This window comes from Echinococcus granulosus, assembly GCF_000524195.1.
Source record: "Echinococcus granulosus chromosome Unknown EG_S00053, whole genome shotgun sequence".
NCBI lineage: Eukaryota > Metazoa > Platyhelminthes > Cestoda > Cyclophyllidea > Taeniidae > Echinococcus > Echinococcus granulosus.
Window position 1 is genome coordinate 106,506 of NW_020170433.1, and position 17,442 is coordinate 123,947.

General features: G+C 43.8%; 1 protein-coding gene across 1 annotated transcript in view; it reads right to left on the reverse strand. All coding sequences in view use genetic code 11, as the record gives it.

Annotated features, from left to right (window-relative positions):
• Window positions 1-3,167: 3,167 nt before the first annotated feature.
• EGR_06214 (DNA-dependent protein kinase catalytic subunit) overlaps window positions 3,168-17,442 on the reverse strand; it is a gene marked incomplete at both ends in the record, with an annotated part of 30,574 nt that continues 16,299 nt past the window's right edge. The window contains 20 exons of the mRNA XM_024495463.1: window positions 3,168-3,542; window positions 3,672-3,922; window positions 4,095-4,339; window positions 4,526-4,839; window positions 4,978-5,247; window positions 5,394-5,449; window positions 5,523-5,640; window positions 7,635-7,722; window positions 8,059-8,315; window positions 8,392-8,558; window positions 8,954-9,382; window positions 9,811-10,157; window positions 10,193-10,368; window positions 10,404-10,502; window positions 10,541-10,731; window positions 11,648-11,948; window positions 12,627-12,978; window positions 13,644-14,215; window positions 15,471-15,771; window positions 16,963-17,225. Coding sequence (XP_024350094.1) covers window positions 3,168-3,542; window positions 3,672-3,922; window positions 4,095-4,339; window positions 4,526-4,839; window positions 4,978-5,247; window positions 5,394-5,449; window positions 5,523-5,640; window positions 7,635-7,722; window positions 8,059-8,315; window positions 8,392-8,558; window positions 8,954-9,382; window positions 9,811-10,157; window positions 10,193-10,368; window positions 10,404-10,502; window positions 10,541-10,731; window positions 11,648-11,948; window positions 12,627-12,978; window positions 13,644-14,215; window positions 15,471-15,771; window positions 16,963-17,225 — 5,172 coding nt within the window. The remainder of the gene's footprint in view (window positions 3,543-3,671; window positions 3,923-4,094; window positions 4,340-4,525; window positions 4,840-4,977; window positions 5,248-5,393; window positions 5,450-5,522; window positions 5,641-7,634; window positions 7,723-8,058; window positions 8,316-8,391; window positions 8,559-8,953; window positions 9,383-9,810; window positions 10,158-10,192; window positions 10,369-10,403; window positions 10,503-10,540; window positions 10,732-11,647; window positions 11,949-12,626; window positions 12,979-13,643; window positions 14,216-15,470; window positions 15,772-16,962; window positions 17,226-17,442) is intronic.

A 17,442-nucleotide genomic window follows, 5' to 3' on the forward strand; every position in this document is an offset into this window, starting at 1 on the left:
ATCTGCTGTCAATTGATCAGAGGTCGTAAAGTACTGCCCGTAGTCTCGAAACGTTTTGAAGGGATGAAACGTGGAGGATGAGGTGTTGCAGCAGTTGCAACTCAAATTGAGACAAAATGCTCTGCAGTTAGCCATTTGAGTGGTATAAACCCCTCAAAGTTGCAAAATGTCTGTCAGTGACAATAGCAGACGTGGTGGCTCCCTTCCTAGATGGACACCACAGCAGGCATTTCCGCATTTATTCAACCTCCTTGTGGAATTGCAGCCTGATCCACGCATGGCCTGATGTGCGACGGAATTGCGTAGGGGGCGGGTGAATCTTCGTGTTAGCACTGTAAACGCAAAAATGTCATTCACAAGCAGGAATACTGCCCGTTCCCCCAGGGCTTACACACATTGATTAGGTGGAAAGACAGCCGTCCGATTTTGACCGACACAGCAGGCTGTGGTAGAGTGATTCAAGCGTATTGGCAAATTTATCCACAACGAAGCATTCCAGACACGACTTAAGTGCTATGATAGAGACATAAATGCAGTAGGGGCTACGTTAAAATAAAAGCATACTTAAACTTTGCACTCCCTAAAAGTTGTCCTTTTTTGGCCCTGTATAAACCCCCAGGTCTCAATTTATTCTCTCAACGTAGATATTGGGGATTTTCTATTTATCGTCGCTTTGCTTAGAGAAGTATAAAATTGAGGAAAGATTTATGATGTCGCTGTAACTCAGACAAGACAACAAATAAGGCATCCAGGCGTAGTTCAAAGATCTGTGTTGGCAGAATTGCACCTTTAATAGTAACAGATTAACCGTCCCATAACGTCAGCTACTGAGTTGGAGCTCCTTAAATATGCTTTCAGTATTCACTTTATTAGGGTGGGGATGGCGGTATGGCGGGGATCGGGAGACACCTTGCCCAAATTCGACCATCCAAGTTTGATTAAGCTCTTATTCCATTTCTCACCCAATTTCGCTGCATTATAAGTCCTATTTCGTTATTTTTTGCCGGTTATTTTCTTTTGGAAATATAAAACTATGGAAGGGTTAAGGAGTTGGAACGAAAACGTCAAACAGCGACTGTGTTTGCTTTGCTATCAGATTGTGAGGGGCAAGGGCGGTGGATGCGCGTCCTGAAAGAAAATGGATAACCAATTCGCCTTTACATACAGACATTTGATAAGGGCTCCACAAGTGTGACACCAGTTTCAAATTTATCTTAAAACTAAAGCACTGAGAAAAGGGGTAACGTGAGCCATTGTGGAATTATTTAAATTCATTTAAAAATTTAATGAAGACCAGGCTGAAGGTATCTTTAATCCCTTAAGTATCTCTTTCACACTCAGGAAGAAGGAGGATGATTTGAAATTGGAAGGACGAAATTAAGCAAACGTGTGTATCTGCCTAGCTATCCTAGCTCTTATACCTGCAGTCACTTGATTAGATTTGGTGGAGCTGAATACCTGCTTCCACTTTTCTGAAGAGTTTGTAAAGGTCTCAACCTGATCAATGAGGAGATTTCACGTTTCGCCACTTTATGCAAGTGTTGCATACCTCTCATCCTGGAATCTAATCAAAATGCATTTTACACCCAATAATGAATGTTATTTATCATGAAATCTCTCGGAGAAGTCCATTTTTTAGGTGGCAATAGCGGTTACCACTTTAAGTTAGCTGAAAATATGGAAATGGAAGGTCTAAGTAGGCGGAATTTTGCCTTTGACGCCAAAATTTCTCCCAGCGGAACTGCATTTTGCTTGGAAAAACCTGCAGTTCAGACCGAAAGCGAAGCTGGATTTACTCAGAATTGAGTAACCAGGTAGGTAGTCCATCAAGTTGACAAACAAAGTCAAACTTCAAAAGTCTGAAGTCAGGAAGCATTTTAAGTAGGCACGATAGTTTAAACTTCTCCCAAGGCGTGTGGGAATAAATAAGTGCGTTGTTTTTACTCATCCAAATAATGGAATTTGGTGTCTGTGTAGCATCGCCACGGACAATGCGACCGGACGAACCGGCGACTGCTGCGAATTCAAAAGTACCAATTCAGTTCTTAAGCTAACGTCAAATCATTTCTCCACAAATACAGGCAAAATACACAGGATTTTTGACATTCCGTTCATTTAATAAATTCATCTATTATTTTGGTTAAAGGACAAATTCCCCTCTGAAGTTTGTCAACTTGGGGATTTCAAAAAGATGGTCCGATACACTTGTGTGTAGGTGGAAGGATCTTCAAACTTCTGTCTGCTTCAAATATGCAATCCAACTACTCAATTGCAATCCTTCAGTTCGACTAAAGGAAAAGCTCATTCATTGGAGGATTTAACCTCTTCTTGGTTCACACCGAATTACCCAATTGTAAAGTGATACTAAGGTATAAATATAGAAGAAAAACCAAATTATTTGCACCTTTTTTGACTTGGAAATCAATTGCTGGCTATAACCTCCTCCTGCTGTTTTTTGCTGCATATTATTGAGCCAACTACAGACTAAAACTATCACCCTTCAAAGAAATAGGACAGTTTGCCTTGATCACTAATGGCTACATCACAACCGGAAGGCAATCGCTACCAACGCTATGATTTTCCTCAGTCGGTTGAGTAAACTCACTCTCGGTATTTACTTTTTCAAATGATGGCACCTCCACACACGTAGTATCCGCTCTCCTCATAGCTCAAGAAGTATATTGCTAACGACCAAACTGCAATTCAAAGCGCAGCCACTGTTTCGGTAAATAATTAATTATTTCAGCCTAGACTTCAAATCTGTCGCTCAGTATAACGCACTATGCTAGTTTTGGGTGTATTCTAAACTTCTGACCCCTCATAGCTCAAAATGCAGAAGAATTTGTTTCCCAAACAAGAAAATAACTTTTAGGAAGGTAAAAATAGTTTTTACCCTTATGTCCATTGGCTGAGTGGTAAAGTACATGACACGTTAGCGCAGGTGGCGCGACCAGCGCCTTTGACAGGGAGTGCAACACAAAGTATTGCTATAGAACCAGACATTCTATCCGAAAATCTAGGTAGTTAAGCAGATGTTTTGTAGACAAATCAAAATTGACCACCAGAAAGCAAATTCAATTAATGGAACATTAAATCAAAATTACGGGCATTAAGATAAGAGAATGGAGAATAAAAGAGAAGAAATTAAAGAAGAGAAAAAATCACAGCTACAAGGCCGCGCCCCAGCCGGAATGCATTCTCGCAAGCAGTTCAGGACAGGTGCTGAGACAGACCAACCGCCGAACCTGTTCCGGTGGGGGAAGAACCACTGGATCACCAGCACTCGCCACCGTTGTCCTCGCGATCACTTCAAAGTGAGCGAACCAATCGCATGTGCCAAAACGGCCTCTCAAATCGTCAATCAAGAGCTCAGCTGGACAGTGACCGATCAGCTTGCGGCGGAGTAAGGACAAGCGGCAGCGTCGGTATTCCTCTTCTGATTGGCCATAGTGTTCACTGTAGACGGACCACTCTGTGGTCGAGTTGTCCTCGATGAATGTCTTTGTGTATGAGGAAGAATTAATCGTCATGATTAATGATGACTACGATGAGTAGTATTAGAGAAAAAGGAAGTTAGTTGAGGTGTGGAAAGTAGCCAGATTTCGGCAGCAAATACCATAATTAACCAGACCAGCTACCAAAGGTACGTGTTTCAAAACAATGCTAACTACCTGAATGGTCGAGAGAAATAGACTGGAGTGATGGCGGAGAGCAGCGAGGGTGCGGCAGAGCGTAGCACCAAAGAGACCCGCAGGTCCAGAGGGCTCTAGCAACTCGCGCAAGCTCGCAGTTAGTCGAATGGGCACGTACTCGGGGGTGGGAAAGCTGAGAGTCACACCGAACGCGAAACCGAAGTCAATGCCCACCAGGCTACCCGTGGATGTGTCCAAAAGGAGGTTGCCCATGTGACGGTCGCCGACCCCTACTCGGGAGTGCACAAAAAGTGAGTCAACGGTACTGTAGTTGGTCACGTTGTGTTATGCAAAATAGACAGGAGAAGAGGTCACGCGTAAGTACTGCCCCCATTCGACCTAATCAAAAGTGGACAAAAAGTGCTGAGCAGCCAAAGCAAACGGTAAAAGACACGCTCTTACCGAGAATGAAGTGGACAGCGCAGATGGTAGCATGGCTAGTGATGAGACGGTGGCGCAGGGCATCAAAATGCTCCGCCGAGGTGGCCACCGAATTACGGAGACCGCGGCGCAGAAGACGTAGCGAGAAAACGAAATCCTCAAGCTCGGTGAATTGCGAGACCATCGACGCCGCTGTGGCTTCAGATCCCCAGAAAAAGTCACCGGCGTGGCTAGCAAACTTCGCTGCCAGCGCGTCGCTCTCGGCCCTAGAATAAAAACAAACAGGAAAATCTCTTTTTTTGGCATCTCAAGTTGCAACTAGTTTAGGGATGATGCAAAGAGCGGTGATACAGGTAGCACAGTTCTTCATACCGTATGACATGAAAAATTAATTGTGCAAATTTTGTTTCTCATTGCCACAGACGTCGTCCCAGTTAAATAGCTCAACTTACAAGTAGCGCTCAGTCTCCCGCACAGTCATGGCGTTCATAGCAAAGGCGAGGAGGGTGGTGGTGCTGTCCAACCACCGAATCAGGCCACGTGTAGAGCTTACCGGCACTACCGCATAGGTGCGGAGGGGCTCAGCAGAGGCACTGGTGGAGGTGGTTGCGGTAGCGGAAGCAATGGCATAGTTTGCGAAACCGAGAAGACGCTGAATACTCGTGTCCTGACGCAGGTCCTCACCCCCTTTGACCAGCCAACCACGCCAGTGACCATCGTTGCCCAGAAGACGCACCAGTTTGGGTCGTCGTAGACTAGCCAGGCACTTTGATGGAGATCGTTTTAATGCATAAAAGGTCCATCAAAAACTGCTCATAAAATACAGACTGAGAAAAAGTTTACATCGCTCCTTTAGCTACAATTATGGACGTTGCAACAGTTCAGTGACTAGCGTGAGGCGCACCTTGACGTTTAAGTCAACACGTTCGACGGTTACAACTGCTTGTCGTTCAGATGAAGAATCCAAGCACTGGCCCAGCATTTCGATTGGGTCCTGCTCATCCGGAGAAAAGTTAACCAACCACTGCGAAAACTGGTCCATCCTCGAGGTCTTTGGAGTGGTTGGCTTGTACGCGGAAATTATTCGCTGGATAGCACAGTCAAAATTGTGAAGAGTAATATTTTGGAGGGCTTTACAGTCATGTCCGAACTCCTGTTGCACCAGATCACATAGCTAAAATGGGGAAGAGATTGATGTGGATGTAGTTTTTGCTTCTAGTCAAACTTCATGTGAAATGGGCTACTAAGGCAATTGTGTATTAAAAAACGACTCTAAACTTGCTGCCTTAAGCCCAATAAATGACTAGATGGCAAATTTACAATCTGCACTGCGCATTGTCGACCTGTGTTGGCATTGATAGGGGTTGATGAAATCTCTAAAATGAAGAAATAAATAATAAAGTAAAAAGAAAGCGTTAAGATCTCAAAAGTGGTTTCTTTTAAAGTAACCTGCACTATGGAGTCGAAGGAAACCGTGCTCCAGGAGACTGTTACAGGACGTCACGAGATCAGCACGGTTTGAACAGTCAGAGCGGATACTTTTTCTCGCGTAACTACTCGCCCAATCCTGAAATATTGGTAAAATTATGAGACCAGTAAGGTACCCAAAAGCCTAGTGATTCACAAAATGTGATTTAGGGCTTTTTGGAGGGGCAATGCTGATGGGAATACCTACAAGCTCCAAAGAGCATTCTAGTATTCCCATTTGATGATCAGCTCTTGAAAGTTCAGAGGGTTAGGTTCTTGTTTAAGCCCTCCCAAACGAAGGAGAGGTGTACTTTAATTGGTGCTGATAATCGCTTGAATGCGCAGGTCAAGGTCAACACGCACCTGAATTCACCAACAGATAGACTCACACCCAGCCAATCCCTGTGCTCCAACTACCAGGCGCATGGCCACCGCCCTTACCCCTTTTGCTTAATAATTATGTTGGTGATAAAGATATTTGCTCTAAAGTCTGTGTTAGTAGCAGATCCGGTTGGGAGCTCGATAGAAGCCAGGCTCTACAAACAATGAAATCCCAGTCTATAAAATTTGGTAATACAGGTCATAATAATTAGCAAGGTGGAATTCAGGTCATGCACCTAGAGTTATTACCACAGACGGTTTCAACGTCGCCCGTTTAACCTCTCGCAACACCCGAACCATTAATAGGCTGCATTGACGTTTCACTGCGCTCTGGAGGCCAACATTACCTTCAATTCCTATGCAAACAGTACGAAGGCCTATTCAATAATGATCTGGACACTCGGGATGACGTATAAAAGGTTCACTTCCTACGCCGCAGGCGGGGTTCAGCAAAATCCACTCAATACCCAGACCTAATATTTTATTTTCTAAATTTACAGGACTGCACTTTCGATGAGACAGGGGAGTCTTTACGATGACGACTCGATGGGCCAACATCACTAATCAGCATGCCATACATAGTAGCTGGTTATGCAAAAGACCGAGGATTTTCTGATGCACATCGAGAACGTGAAGGGCATGCGCAAACGACTCAATCTGGAGTCTACATCTTCAGTGTCCAATCACCGGAATTTGCATATATTCGGGTGCGCCTGCTGAATCGCCTAGAGCACAATTCCAACATCATGCTCGAGGCAATCCGGGATGAACACCAACACCTCGCCTCGCGTGACATCAATGTGCTTCAGTCTAGGAACCGAGTCAGTTCCTAGGTCCATGGTATACGACGACCCAACCAATTTACAACACGCAGACCAAGCCCCTCCAAATCCAGCCAATGTACTATTAACCAAAAGGTAAATGTCAGGAAAAATGGAGCACCTCTTTCTCCCTGATGGCATTGTGGGAATCGACACTGGCAAGTGCTGCCCCCAGAGACATTGCAAGTGTTGCCAGTTCAACGACACTGGAAGTAATGTCGATCCAACTCCAATGGAGACACCAACAAGCACAGGAAAAGTGGTCAAAACAAGCCAAAAAAAGTCTATAAGCCACCTAACGTAATGAATGTCTTCTAGATGAACACACCCGGTCGGCAAAGGTTTATCATCGTCGGACTTAATGGCTGTATGATGCAACTACAGTTGGATACTGACCCCAACACTACTGTCCCATGGGAGGGACTCTGGTGTCAACTCGGCAAACCATTGGCCGACGGCAGACCACTCGGACCGCCATTAATGTAGATGGTGGTCAATTGAAGCTCTCATAGGAACTCCAGAACTCCATGTCTTTCCGTGATATGCCATTCATCAGGACGTGTTACATCATAAAGCCCAACCTCGACCTACTCGACCCTGACTGGTTCGAAAAAGTGGGTTTGAAGGGATTACTGATCAATCCAACTGATGTATTAAAGTTGTAATACATTCCTATTTCAATAAACACCGCATCACGAATTTGTAACCAGGATATAGTGAGTAAATAAGTATTTCTTTGAGACTGGCTACCATCATCACCCAAAATTAAATCTGATTTAAAATGGGCAACAAAGTGTGCAAGCAGTGATGCGATTTACTTTGGGGGGCTTAAAAAATGTGGTAAATAATGTATGTGTGACAGTAATAGAAATATTTGCGTAGCAATTCTCACCTTGAAAACGATGTCGGGGTCATCGAAATACTCCAACTCTGCGAGGAGTCGATTCAGTCTTACGTGTTTTGAGAGCATGCTTGATAGTCTTCCAAGAAAATCAGGCAGTAAGTTAATGTGGGGGATTGCAGGTGGTGTTAAAATAATCATTCAAATCGAAGTTGGCACTCCTTCATTAAGCGAAATCATATTCTCGAACACATAAAAGTCAATATCACCTCAATTACAACAAATTGAAGTAAAGGTTAGCATAAAGAAATGGTGTTTCAAGAAACTTTGTGCTGATGTTATATTTAAATAATAGATTCCACACACCAATTTGTCTACATTTCCTAGACATATCGGATGCATTTTCAATGTAGTTCATAATACTATCCACTTTAGGCGTAAAATGAGGTGTAGGAAATTTTCCCATCAAGCTTACTCTGTGAAAACTGATATTGCATCCCCTTTCCCATCCTCGGTTAGCTTTACAGCAAATTGTTCAACTAAGGACTGCCCATCATGTTTCCAGCCACACGCCGACGTCACCAAAACTCGAAATGGGAGAGCCAGCGCCTGTGAGTACCTTTGTGCAATCCGTCGAAGGATATCCGCCACTAGACAGGCCGCTCCCTCAAGCGGAGCATTTAGGAGTCTGTCAAACCACTGGGAGAACATCCACGGTGGCAAATGCTTCGTCTGTGAGCGGGAACGAGGAGTGGAAAGACAAACTCGAACAGAAAAAGGCAAGAAGATAAGGAGGGGTTCAACAGACCAATTCACAAAAGACACCGGGGTCGTGCTGTGGAGCGGACTTGCAACGAGCCACTTCGACTTGCAGTACCCGACCGAACCGGATGCGGCCGCCCTTAGCACCCATCCGCATTGCGGTTAGCACGGAGCGAGTGAAAATATCCGCGTAGACATCACGATTTCTCCCGCCTTCCATTGTCAAACATAAGATGAGATTGCATACGCGATAAAATGAAATTTGAGTCCAAATGCTTGTGTTAATTTTTGACTTTCCCCAAACTTTTATGATAGTTTGAGCTCCAAAGTAGTAATGTGGAGCTCTGCTAATGTCAACAACTACACTACCTTGTCTCTCTTTACCTCCTACAACAGTTAGGCGTTTCATCATTGTCTAATTAGATTCCAGATAAGTGCATAAGTGCAGCATCCATACTTTAGACTTCGTGAAACTTGTCCTCATCATTTCTGCTAAAAAACAAAAACGTCGTTTTTAACTTGTATATTTATCGCAACTTAACAACAGAGAGTCATGAACTTGTTGGAAGTGAGAACCAGGCAGTAGTAACTCAAGATTTTTGGCTCACCTTCACTGATTCGTGTACTGCAAAAGTTTGCCACTTCCAGCAGGGCCTCATCAGGGCTGTGAGCAAGGAGATTTCGTCGATAGATGGCCTTTTCCGCCGAAGGTGATGAGCCTCTCACCGCTGACCAAACACCCATTGCTGAATCCACACACCGCTTGAAGAAGACGAAGGCGCTAGACTCTAGAAAATCCACCTCTTTCACTTCACTCAAACCGCAGATCTGTGAGAACCTTGTCTTCAGTGTGGGTTGGAGGGAGGTCGTGTAGCGTCTTAAACCTAGGTCACTCAAACGACCAGATTTCTGGAAATCATGGAATGCAGAAAGGATTCGAGCCGTGGAGATGGCGTGGGAGAATTGAGCCAGGGCTGCATCCTCGTTGCCCATTGAAGGTAGCTGGCGAAGTGCTTCATAGATCTCGATGCAGTGAGCTGAAAGAGGCAACCGGAGTGTTTTAAGAAACGTTGCTAGAAGACAGCTTTCAAAAGAAAAACAGAAATATTCGAGCAATATCACCGAAATGATTGCTGGATGAATGGGTAGTGCGAATCAGTTTGGTTGAATTACCGAGTCCGACAAAATTGCCATGTAGATAAGATTGCTGTTTCTAGGCGTCTCAAAAGAAACCAGTGATTAGTCTAGGGTGTGAGAGCACGTTAGTGGACACTATTTGAAATTAGCTCAATATCTCGGGGCCAAGTGTCGGACACGAGACACCCACAAAACCCAAGGCACTAACCAGGAGAGGCAATACATTTAACTGCATAGTTCTTGTTCGCGACCAGATGCACCATGAACACACCTTTAATTCCTATTAGTTTGGAGCATATTCTAATCACTGGTAGATAGTAAGACTTACAATTTAGCGAGAGGCACCGAAGAAGCCCATTCTCAAGGTCCGCAGAGGGATTATTGTCCCTTCCAGTCGCACTGGCACAAAAAACTATGCCCTGAGAGTACGCGGAAATCCAAGCGCGCGAGAACGTGCTGCACCAGGCGAGATGACGGTACTCGCTATCATCACCCGCTTGACCAAGCATTTGGACCAGCTTATACAGTGGTGTGAGCTGATTGATTGCCCGGTGGGGATTACCACTGCGCGAGAACGCATTACTACACTCAAGACGAAAGTTAACGACCGCGGGCAGCAACTGCTCATTGAGTGGTAAACACCCAGCTGCCGTCATTTTGGAGAGGAAGAAGAGACTAAAACCAAGAAATAAGATGTGCATTGGCCTTACCGGGAAGTAGTCAAGTCTTCACTGACAACAGAACAACGCTCCTGCCAGGTGTGGAACAACTTTGATGCAGAATGTGCATCCAATCCTTCTGCGGAGGCTTCCAGAAATTCTTTGAGTTCTATAAGGAGTTGCGTCTTCTGTAGGCGTGTGTTTCGGCATTCTTCTGAAGACCATGTCTAGAACACGGTAAGTGGAGGGGTATGAGAAGTACCTGCCTAAGGCTCTTGAAGGCCGATTTGCAACGAAGTTGAGCTCTACTTAAATCCTCACAAAGCACGCTGAAAATTGCCAACTCGTAGGCGAATCTGGTCTATTGAAAGCTAAGAAAATTGAAGGGATTCCAAATACCTCAAAGTCCTGCGAAGTTGAACGCAGACCGGACTCCATTATACGACAAAAGCGGTACAACGCGTCAGTGTCTAATGCGCTGTGGCTGAAGATAACTTTGTTTATTTCAGCTGAGAGACACTGGTGTAGGCGTGAGTGGATGATTTGAGGGATTACACTCTCCATTGGGTATGGATCTGTCCATAAAGATGCTAAAAGGAGTTAGTACATAAATTTGCAAGCATAAACACATCATAAATGCAAGAAATTATATTTGAATCACCTAACAACTAAATAAAAAGCCCTCAATCAACTTTGAACTCTACCCAGTGCTTGCATTGTCTTTCATCTCACCGCTGTGAATTGAGGAAGTAGGCAACAATGCAACTCGAATGACGCCCAAAACGGGGAAGGCGAAACCTTTGCAAAGTTGCGCTCACAGAAGTTGTTAAACTCTTGGAGTCCAGCTGCAGCTGCAGAGGAAGCAAGTAGACCTCTGCCAAAGTACGCCTGAATTAGCGAGCCATTTTGACGCAATTATCACTGTGTCTATTTCGAGCCAAGGTTGAACGAACAGACAAGGTGGGTCTCAACGCGTAAAGTTAATAAACGCACATCCAACGTTTGGAAGTTTGTCTTGACATTAAATGTAAAGCGCTTTGTGCCATCTTACTACCAATCGCTACCAGATAATGTGACTTGAATTAAATGGCTAGGTAAGATTTCGCAGGACCAAAACAAAGCCTACAGTTAACTAAACGGTTGGCGTCCGTTTGGTAATCCAAATTGTATTAGGGACTGTCCTAATCAGCGTTGCTCAAACCACAGACTGAACTGGCACTTATTTTGAAGGTCATACCATTGTACGAATAGACGGAAACAGGCAAACCTTTCTAAAAGGCAATACTGGCAAAAAAACACTTCCTTAAAGTGGGAATCTCAAATGCTTTTGATCAGTTGAATGTCATGCATTTGGGCATTAAATGGCTTCTGATAAGCTGATGGCATCTTTCTCTACTCGACCAGGTCTCTAACCAATAAGATGAAGAGACTTTGGTATTTGAGGCATGGCATAATAAGCTTGGAACTTTAAATCCGGATATTTAGTGATTCAAGAAGCCCACTGACCGAATTCATCGACAACCGTGGCGTTAGAGGTTGAGGGCCTTGCTTCAGTAGCAGTCGAGGAAGGGTCATCTGTCATTGTGATGAGAGAAGTCGCGGTGGAGGTTGCGGCGACATCCAAGTCTTTCCAAGAGCCGAGGCGAGCAAGGCATTGCAGTAGCTCCTCTCTGCAAACCAACCGAATTTCTGCATTTAGACCGGCCGGGCACGTTGACCAAATGCTGGATTCTGTTCCTTCGCCTTCTCCTTCGTTAATTTTGTCTTTATCATCGTCATCGTCGGCGTCAGAGGACGAGGTAAGCAGCTGCAATAAAATTTTAATCAGAAGAAGAATAGTTGATAATTGCTACAAATCAGAACGATGGTTTTCCAACAGTACGATAAATCAAGTGAATGCATTCCCTAAATTGATGGTGTTGATCAGATTGAAATGACCTATGATAGTAGTACATAGGCACCAAATCGGTTGTGACCTAAAATCATCGTACTATTTCAATGAAAGCCTTACACTTGCCGACTGTCTATAAGGCGTGACTATGCTACCGTAGTGATTGCATTTCATAGTTAGCTCGACTGGGATTTATGCGAATGAATAATCTCCTGGCAGTGCAAATCAGCTAATACAGGTTTACGCAATTCATTTGGCTCCTTACAATAAGAGGTGAGTGTTGAAGGTGGTTTGGACTTCAGAAAAGGATTCTTAAACTTTAAGACGAACGCCTACAACAGATGTTTTGACTATTTTATTGTCGTAGATTGGCTCAAGTATGAAGTACGGATCTGTCCTAACCAATTTTAATAAAAGCCGATGGGTAAATTTATAATAAATCAACTGGTGATATTTTGTTTTAAACTCAAAGCGTTTAAGTTTTGAATTTCAAATAACCTTCCATAAGTAATTAACGACCTGGCCTTCGACTAATTGGATATTTTAATAGAGTGTTCAGTGGCTATGAAATAACAGTAATTGCCGAGGACGTACATCAGAGAGCTGCATAAAAGCACTCTCATAGTCACCGAACACCTTAGCAACAATCGCCGTCCCCAGACGCTCAAGAAGGACGGTCGACTTTGATCCCGTAATCCATCGATCGCAGAGCCAGCCGAGGAGCTCATCGCTTCGACCCAGGTCCGCGTAGAGACGCGTCAGCTGCCACCAGCAAGTGGCAGCGGTGGTGGTGGTGGTGGCGAGCTGTTTGTTGCTGCATTCCATTGAGGCAATTTCAAATTCCTCTTGGGGCAAGATGAAGACGGGCAGAGAGGAGGTGAAAAAGCGGCGGGTGGTGGCCGTCCATGGGGAGGGTGTTGACATGGATTGGCGAATGTATTTTGAGCTGTGAAAGAAACAGATCTATTTAAATGCTCAATGTTGTGTTAGAGGCTAAGAACTGATTAAATTTTTTGCTAGCCAATCTGGCTGAGGCTTACTGGTATTATGGTTTAACGCATGCAAAAATCTGAAAAGTCGTCTATTAACTTGTCATCCTTTTTAAAGGATAATAGAAGCAAACAACTTTTACAACACCCAACTGTTGTATGAGATCAAAAAGTGATTCTTTTCGGAAATCACCTGCAGACGTTCAGTTTGATAGCTTTAAACGAGTTCTCGAATCACCGACTAAAAATGAATATTAGTGGAGAAAACGAATGTCATATGCTTACTGGCCTCCTTACAGCTTTGAAAGACCTGATTTGTGGAATAAAGAAGATATGAATGAGCCAATGATGTAAAGTAATTAGTAGAAAAATATTAAAACGCGTTGAATTCCCATTAGGAAGCTACGTCACTCATGAGCCAAACATGACAACACCTTCAAAGCTTTTGAAAAACACCTACTTTGCCAGCTCATTCGCAGGTAACAGAGGTGCAAGAATTACTACACACAAAGCCAAACTGAACCAAGATTTAGATAAATATTTAGGAAATTTGCAATCCGTCATTTTGAGGGCATGATGCAGTTACGGGGAAAATCAGACACTTTATTCAAGTGGCATTCACCGCCTCATTGCAGCAGCACAGAAAGCCTCCTCCAACACCAGCGTGCCAATTGCAGTCTGTCCAGCTGAAATCGCACTAGCAGCAAGAAGAGTCGGCTCCGGCAGAAGATTAAGAACCCTCCCCTCCAACCCACTCAGATCCCACAGTAGTTGGAGACAGACGTTTTGACCACGCAACAGCAGACCTGCCAGAGCACCACCTAGTCCTTTCACAAAGATGTCACTACTAGGAGACGTCACCGTTGAGGCGATTACTGCTTCGAATATAAGCCCGAGGAGGACGGATCCACATCCCAATGGATCTGCATTCGCTAACTGGAAGAGAGGCTTCAAAAGTGCCTCCAGAGTTAGTGTCTCGACGTCGGGTAGAAAACTGAGACGATGACGACGACAGAGGCGGGCAGAATCACTGAGTGAGGTGTCGGAGGTAGAGGTGGTCTCGGCGTGCTGGCGCTGAATGGTTCGTTGCTTAAAGAACTCTTGCAAGCTACTACCCGCGTGGATGTCAGGGGATTGAGCGACAACGGTGGCGGGGAATGCAAACTTCCGACGCAAGTGCTCAACGCGAGAAAGCTAAACAATAGAAGGCGAAAGGATGGGTGCATAGCAAAAATACATTGTTTATAATTGGGTTGCGAATATTTTTAAAGGTTACTTGTTGCAATGGCAGTTCGGTAAATTCAATAGCTACTTAACGCATTAATCTGCAGAGTGCTTTCACGCATAGTATAATTGAAGAAAAATTGCAAATTACTTTGCTGAAGACCATTTTCTAGTGTTTCAAATCGAAGCTAATGTAATATCTTGAATGCCAAAGTTGTAATCGCAATATAAAAGAAATGACGTCAACCTGTCACACTATAAAGCTAAATTTCGTCACAAGATTCGGGGTACTCCTCCCTTGTATATTGCTCATAACAAAAAAGCTGCCATTACCGACGCGTAAGGAAGCGGAAATAGTTACGCAAACCTCAATGATTTTTTGTTTATTCTGTTAGTAAAACAAAAATAGCCTCCTTGAATGTTCGAGAAGGAGTTGTCTTCAAAGGTAAAGACTATTTAAGAACCTCCGAAGGGTGTTTGACTCAACACAGAAAAAGCAATGCCACAAAAAAGCCAGCTCTCCGGTTAGAACCCGTCTCAAAAGTTAGTCCTTTGTGTCTGAGTCTTTATAATGTTGTAAGATCGAAGTGGACGAAGGCAAATGGGATATGCACATTTCCAATGCAACCTGCCCACCAGAGGTAGAGGTGCATAATGGATCGCATTAAAATATGAGCCATTTCTACTGTGACACAGATTTATTGTTCAACATTTGCAGCCACGCACCTTATTCCAAAACGTTTGATCACCTCCGCTGTGGCCAACATAGAAGCACTACAACAGAGGTTGTTGAAGGTGGCAGTCGTAGGGGAGCAGGGTCTTCGTGATGTGATGATATTTAATTACTACAGGGTAATTCGAGTCTTATGTGCTATAGCTTGCATATGGTTCAAGTCATATCATCCGCAGTCCCATCAATTTAATCTCACGCCACGGTTATATTGTGCTATTCCAAGGTTAAAATGGCATATAACTTCTTTAATTTTTGAAAAAAAACCTGAAATCAACAATGGGAACGGAGGTCCAAAATGACCTATTCTGCTGCAAGACCAAAAATTCGACTCAGATTCGATCAAACCCGATGTTAATCCACTAAACAATTTTTCATGGTGTCATGAACATATATGGTTCAAAACCAGCCGGAGAATTTACCACTTTCATTCTACCTTACACTCGCATATCCCAAATTCTTCTCTGCACCCAGTCCATACGCATAAAAACCTACATTTTTAAAGCTCGGCAACTTGTTCCTTTGACGTATTTGAGTGCTGTTTGAAGAGACAAATAATGACTTCCCAGAGGGCCTCGAATCCGTGACCATTGGGCTGACTTGTGCGAAGGCGGAGGTGGAAGGCATTTCCTGTGTTTCCATTAGCTGGATCTCTGTAGCACTTCCTTCTGGAAGAGCCAGGGTGGCATAGCCGGCATCCACGGCTTGTGTTTGGCTCCGCAGCAGTTGTTGGGTTCCACTCAGCACAACTGGATCCAGCATGAATCGAGAAGTGGAGATGGACGTTCGAGTGAAACTGGTGTCAAAGTATGAATGATTTTACTCAAAGGAGAATTTCCCTTAACTTTTGGGCATAAAAGCACGTGTGTGCCGGTCAAATAATCTACGAACAGATAAATTAAACTCTCATTTCCGAAGGGAACTTTCAAACAGACTCTTAAATGAATTGTGACTGCTTAAATAAAGAGTTATACTTCAGTGTATTAGTAAAAACCTATTTTCGAAGGTAGTCCATCCCATTTACAACAATTTATTTGCCCAAGCCTTTAGGATATTCATGTCTTTGCGAAAAGGTTTTGAACCAGTGATGAATGTTCTTTGTTATTGCATTTTTTGCTTCGTAATCAGAGTCTTGATTTTAAGTCAAAAAGCCAAAAAATATCAACAAAGTTTCACTTTAAGAGCTCACAAAGCTTAAAAACTGCATTTGAAAATCCCTCAATACAAGAGATGCTGCAGGGGATTTTACACTCTAGTGCTAGTCCTTTCAAAAGAAACCGTAAAAATCCAGACTTTTAGTTAACATTTTTCCTTCCAGCCAGCAAATAATTAAATTCTACATAATGGTAGCAGAAATCCGTTAACTATACCCCGGACGTCTGCGATTATGTTCCTCTCTCCACTCCTTGATCAAACTCACTGCTGCCACGAAACAAAGCTTCTGCAGATCTAAAAATACCACCCGGCTTTCATGCAACCTCTTTTCAGAGTTCTTTCCTGTTCCTTATGACTGCAGTTGCAGATGTCTAGACGTAGGGGACACCTTGACTCCATTGCACGAACATGACTACCTTCGAAGCTTTCCGTACATATTTTGACATCCTGCGAGAAATAACTTTACGCCCATACCGAACAAACGTGTTGATAGAAACGAGTTTTTACCTCCTACTCACAAAAATCGTCGGTTTCTTGACATATTACATACTTTACCACCATACATTTTGTAAATAAACACCTTGCAAAACATAAAGAGCCAGTCTGCTGAGGAGGAGTAGTTACGTAGCCTTTCATTTTCATCATTTACAAACAAAGACAAAGTGAACAAAACCCATAAAGTTGTCTCGCATAAATGTCCAGGACTAACTTCATGCTTTGTTGCCTTAAATATAAGCAAGACGCTAGATAAAGTCAAACATGCCTTGCTTCCTTGAAAGAACAATGTGGATCGAGAGGATTCTGTCGAAAAGGATGACGAAACTCTGCCGACTTAATAGCCGGTTCCAGAACCACCTCTAGGATGGTGGACACAAGATGCTGTCCAATCCCTCCTATCAGAGCCTGATCGACTGTGTCAGCATGACGGCTGCTGCTTAGCAACTGGAGGACCGTAAGACAGCGAGAGAGAGAGGGAGAGCCACCCAGAAGGGGCGAGTCGAGGCAGTGTTGGGAAATGTGTTTTCGCAATTGGTGACGAAGTTGTTGATTATCCTCCGCACAGAGTCCGTAGGATAGACCAAGATTACAGACCTTCTGAAAGAGAAAAGGGGTAGCGCAGCGTAACCGTTCTAGTTTATTTTGGTGTGCTTTTTAGAAGAAAAATCTATGAAAGGCTCCTCCTCCAGGCTTAGAGATGATTTTATATCTTAACACAAGTCCGCTATTATTTAGTTCTTTTCTTCTTTCACCACTTATTGTAGGTTGTTTGATCACTGACTCACTTGCGTTGAGACATGATCTCGGCGCTTGT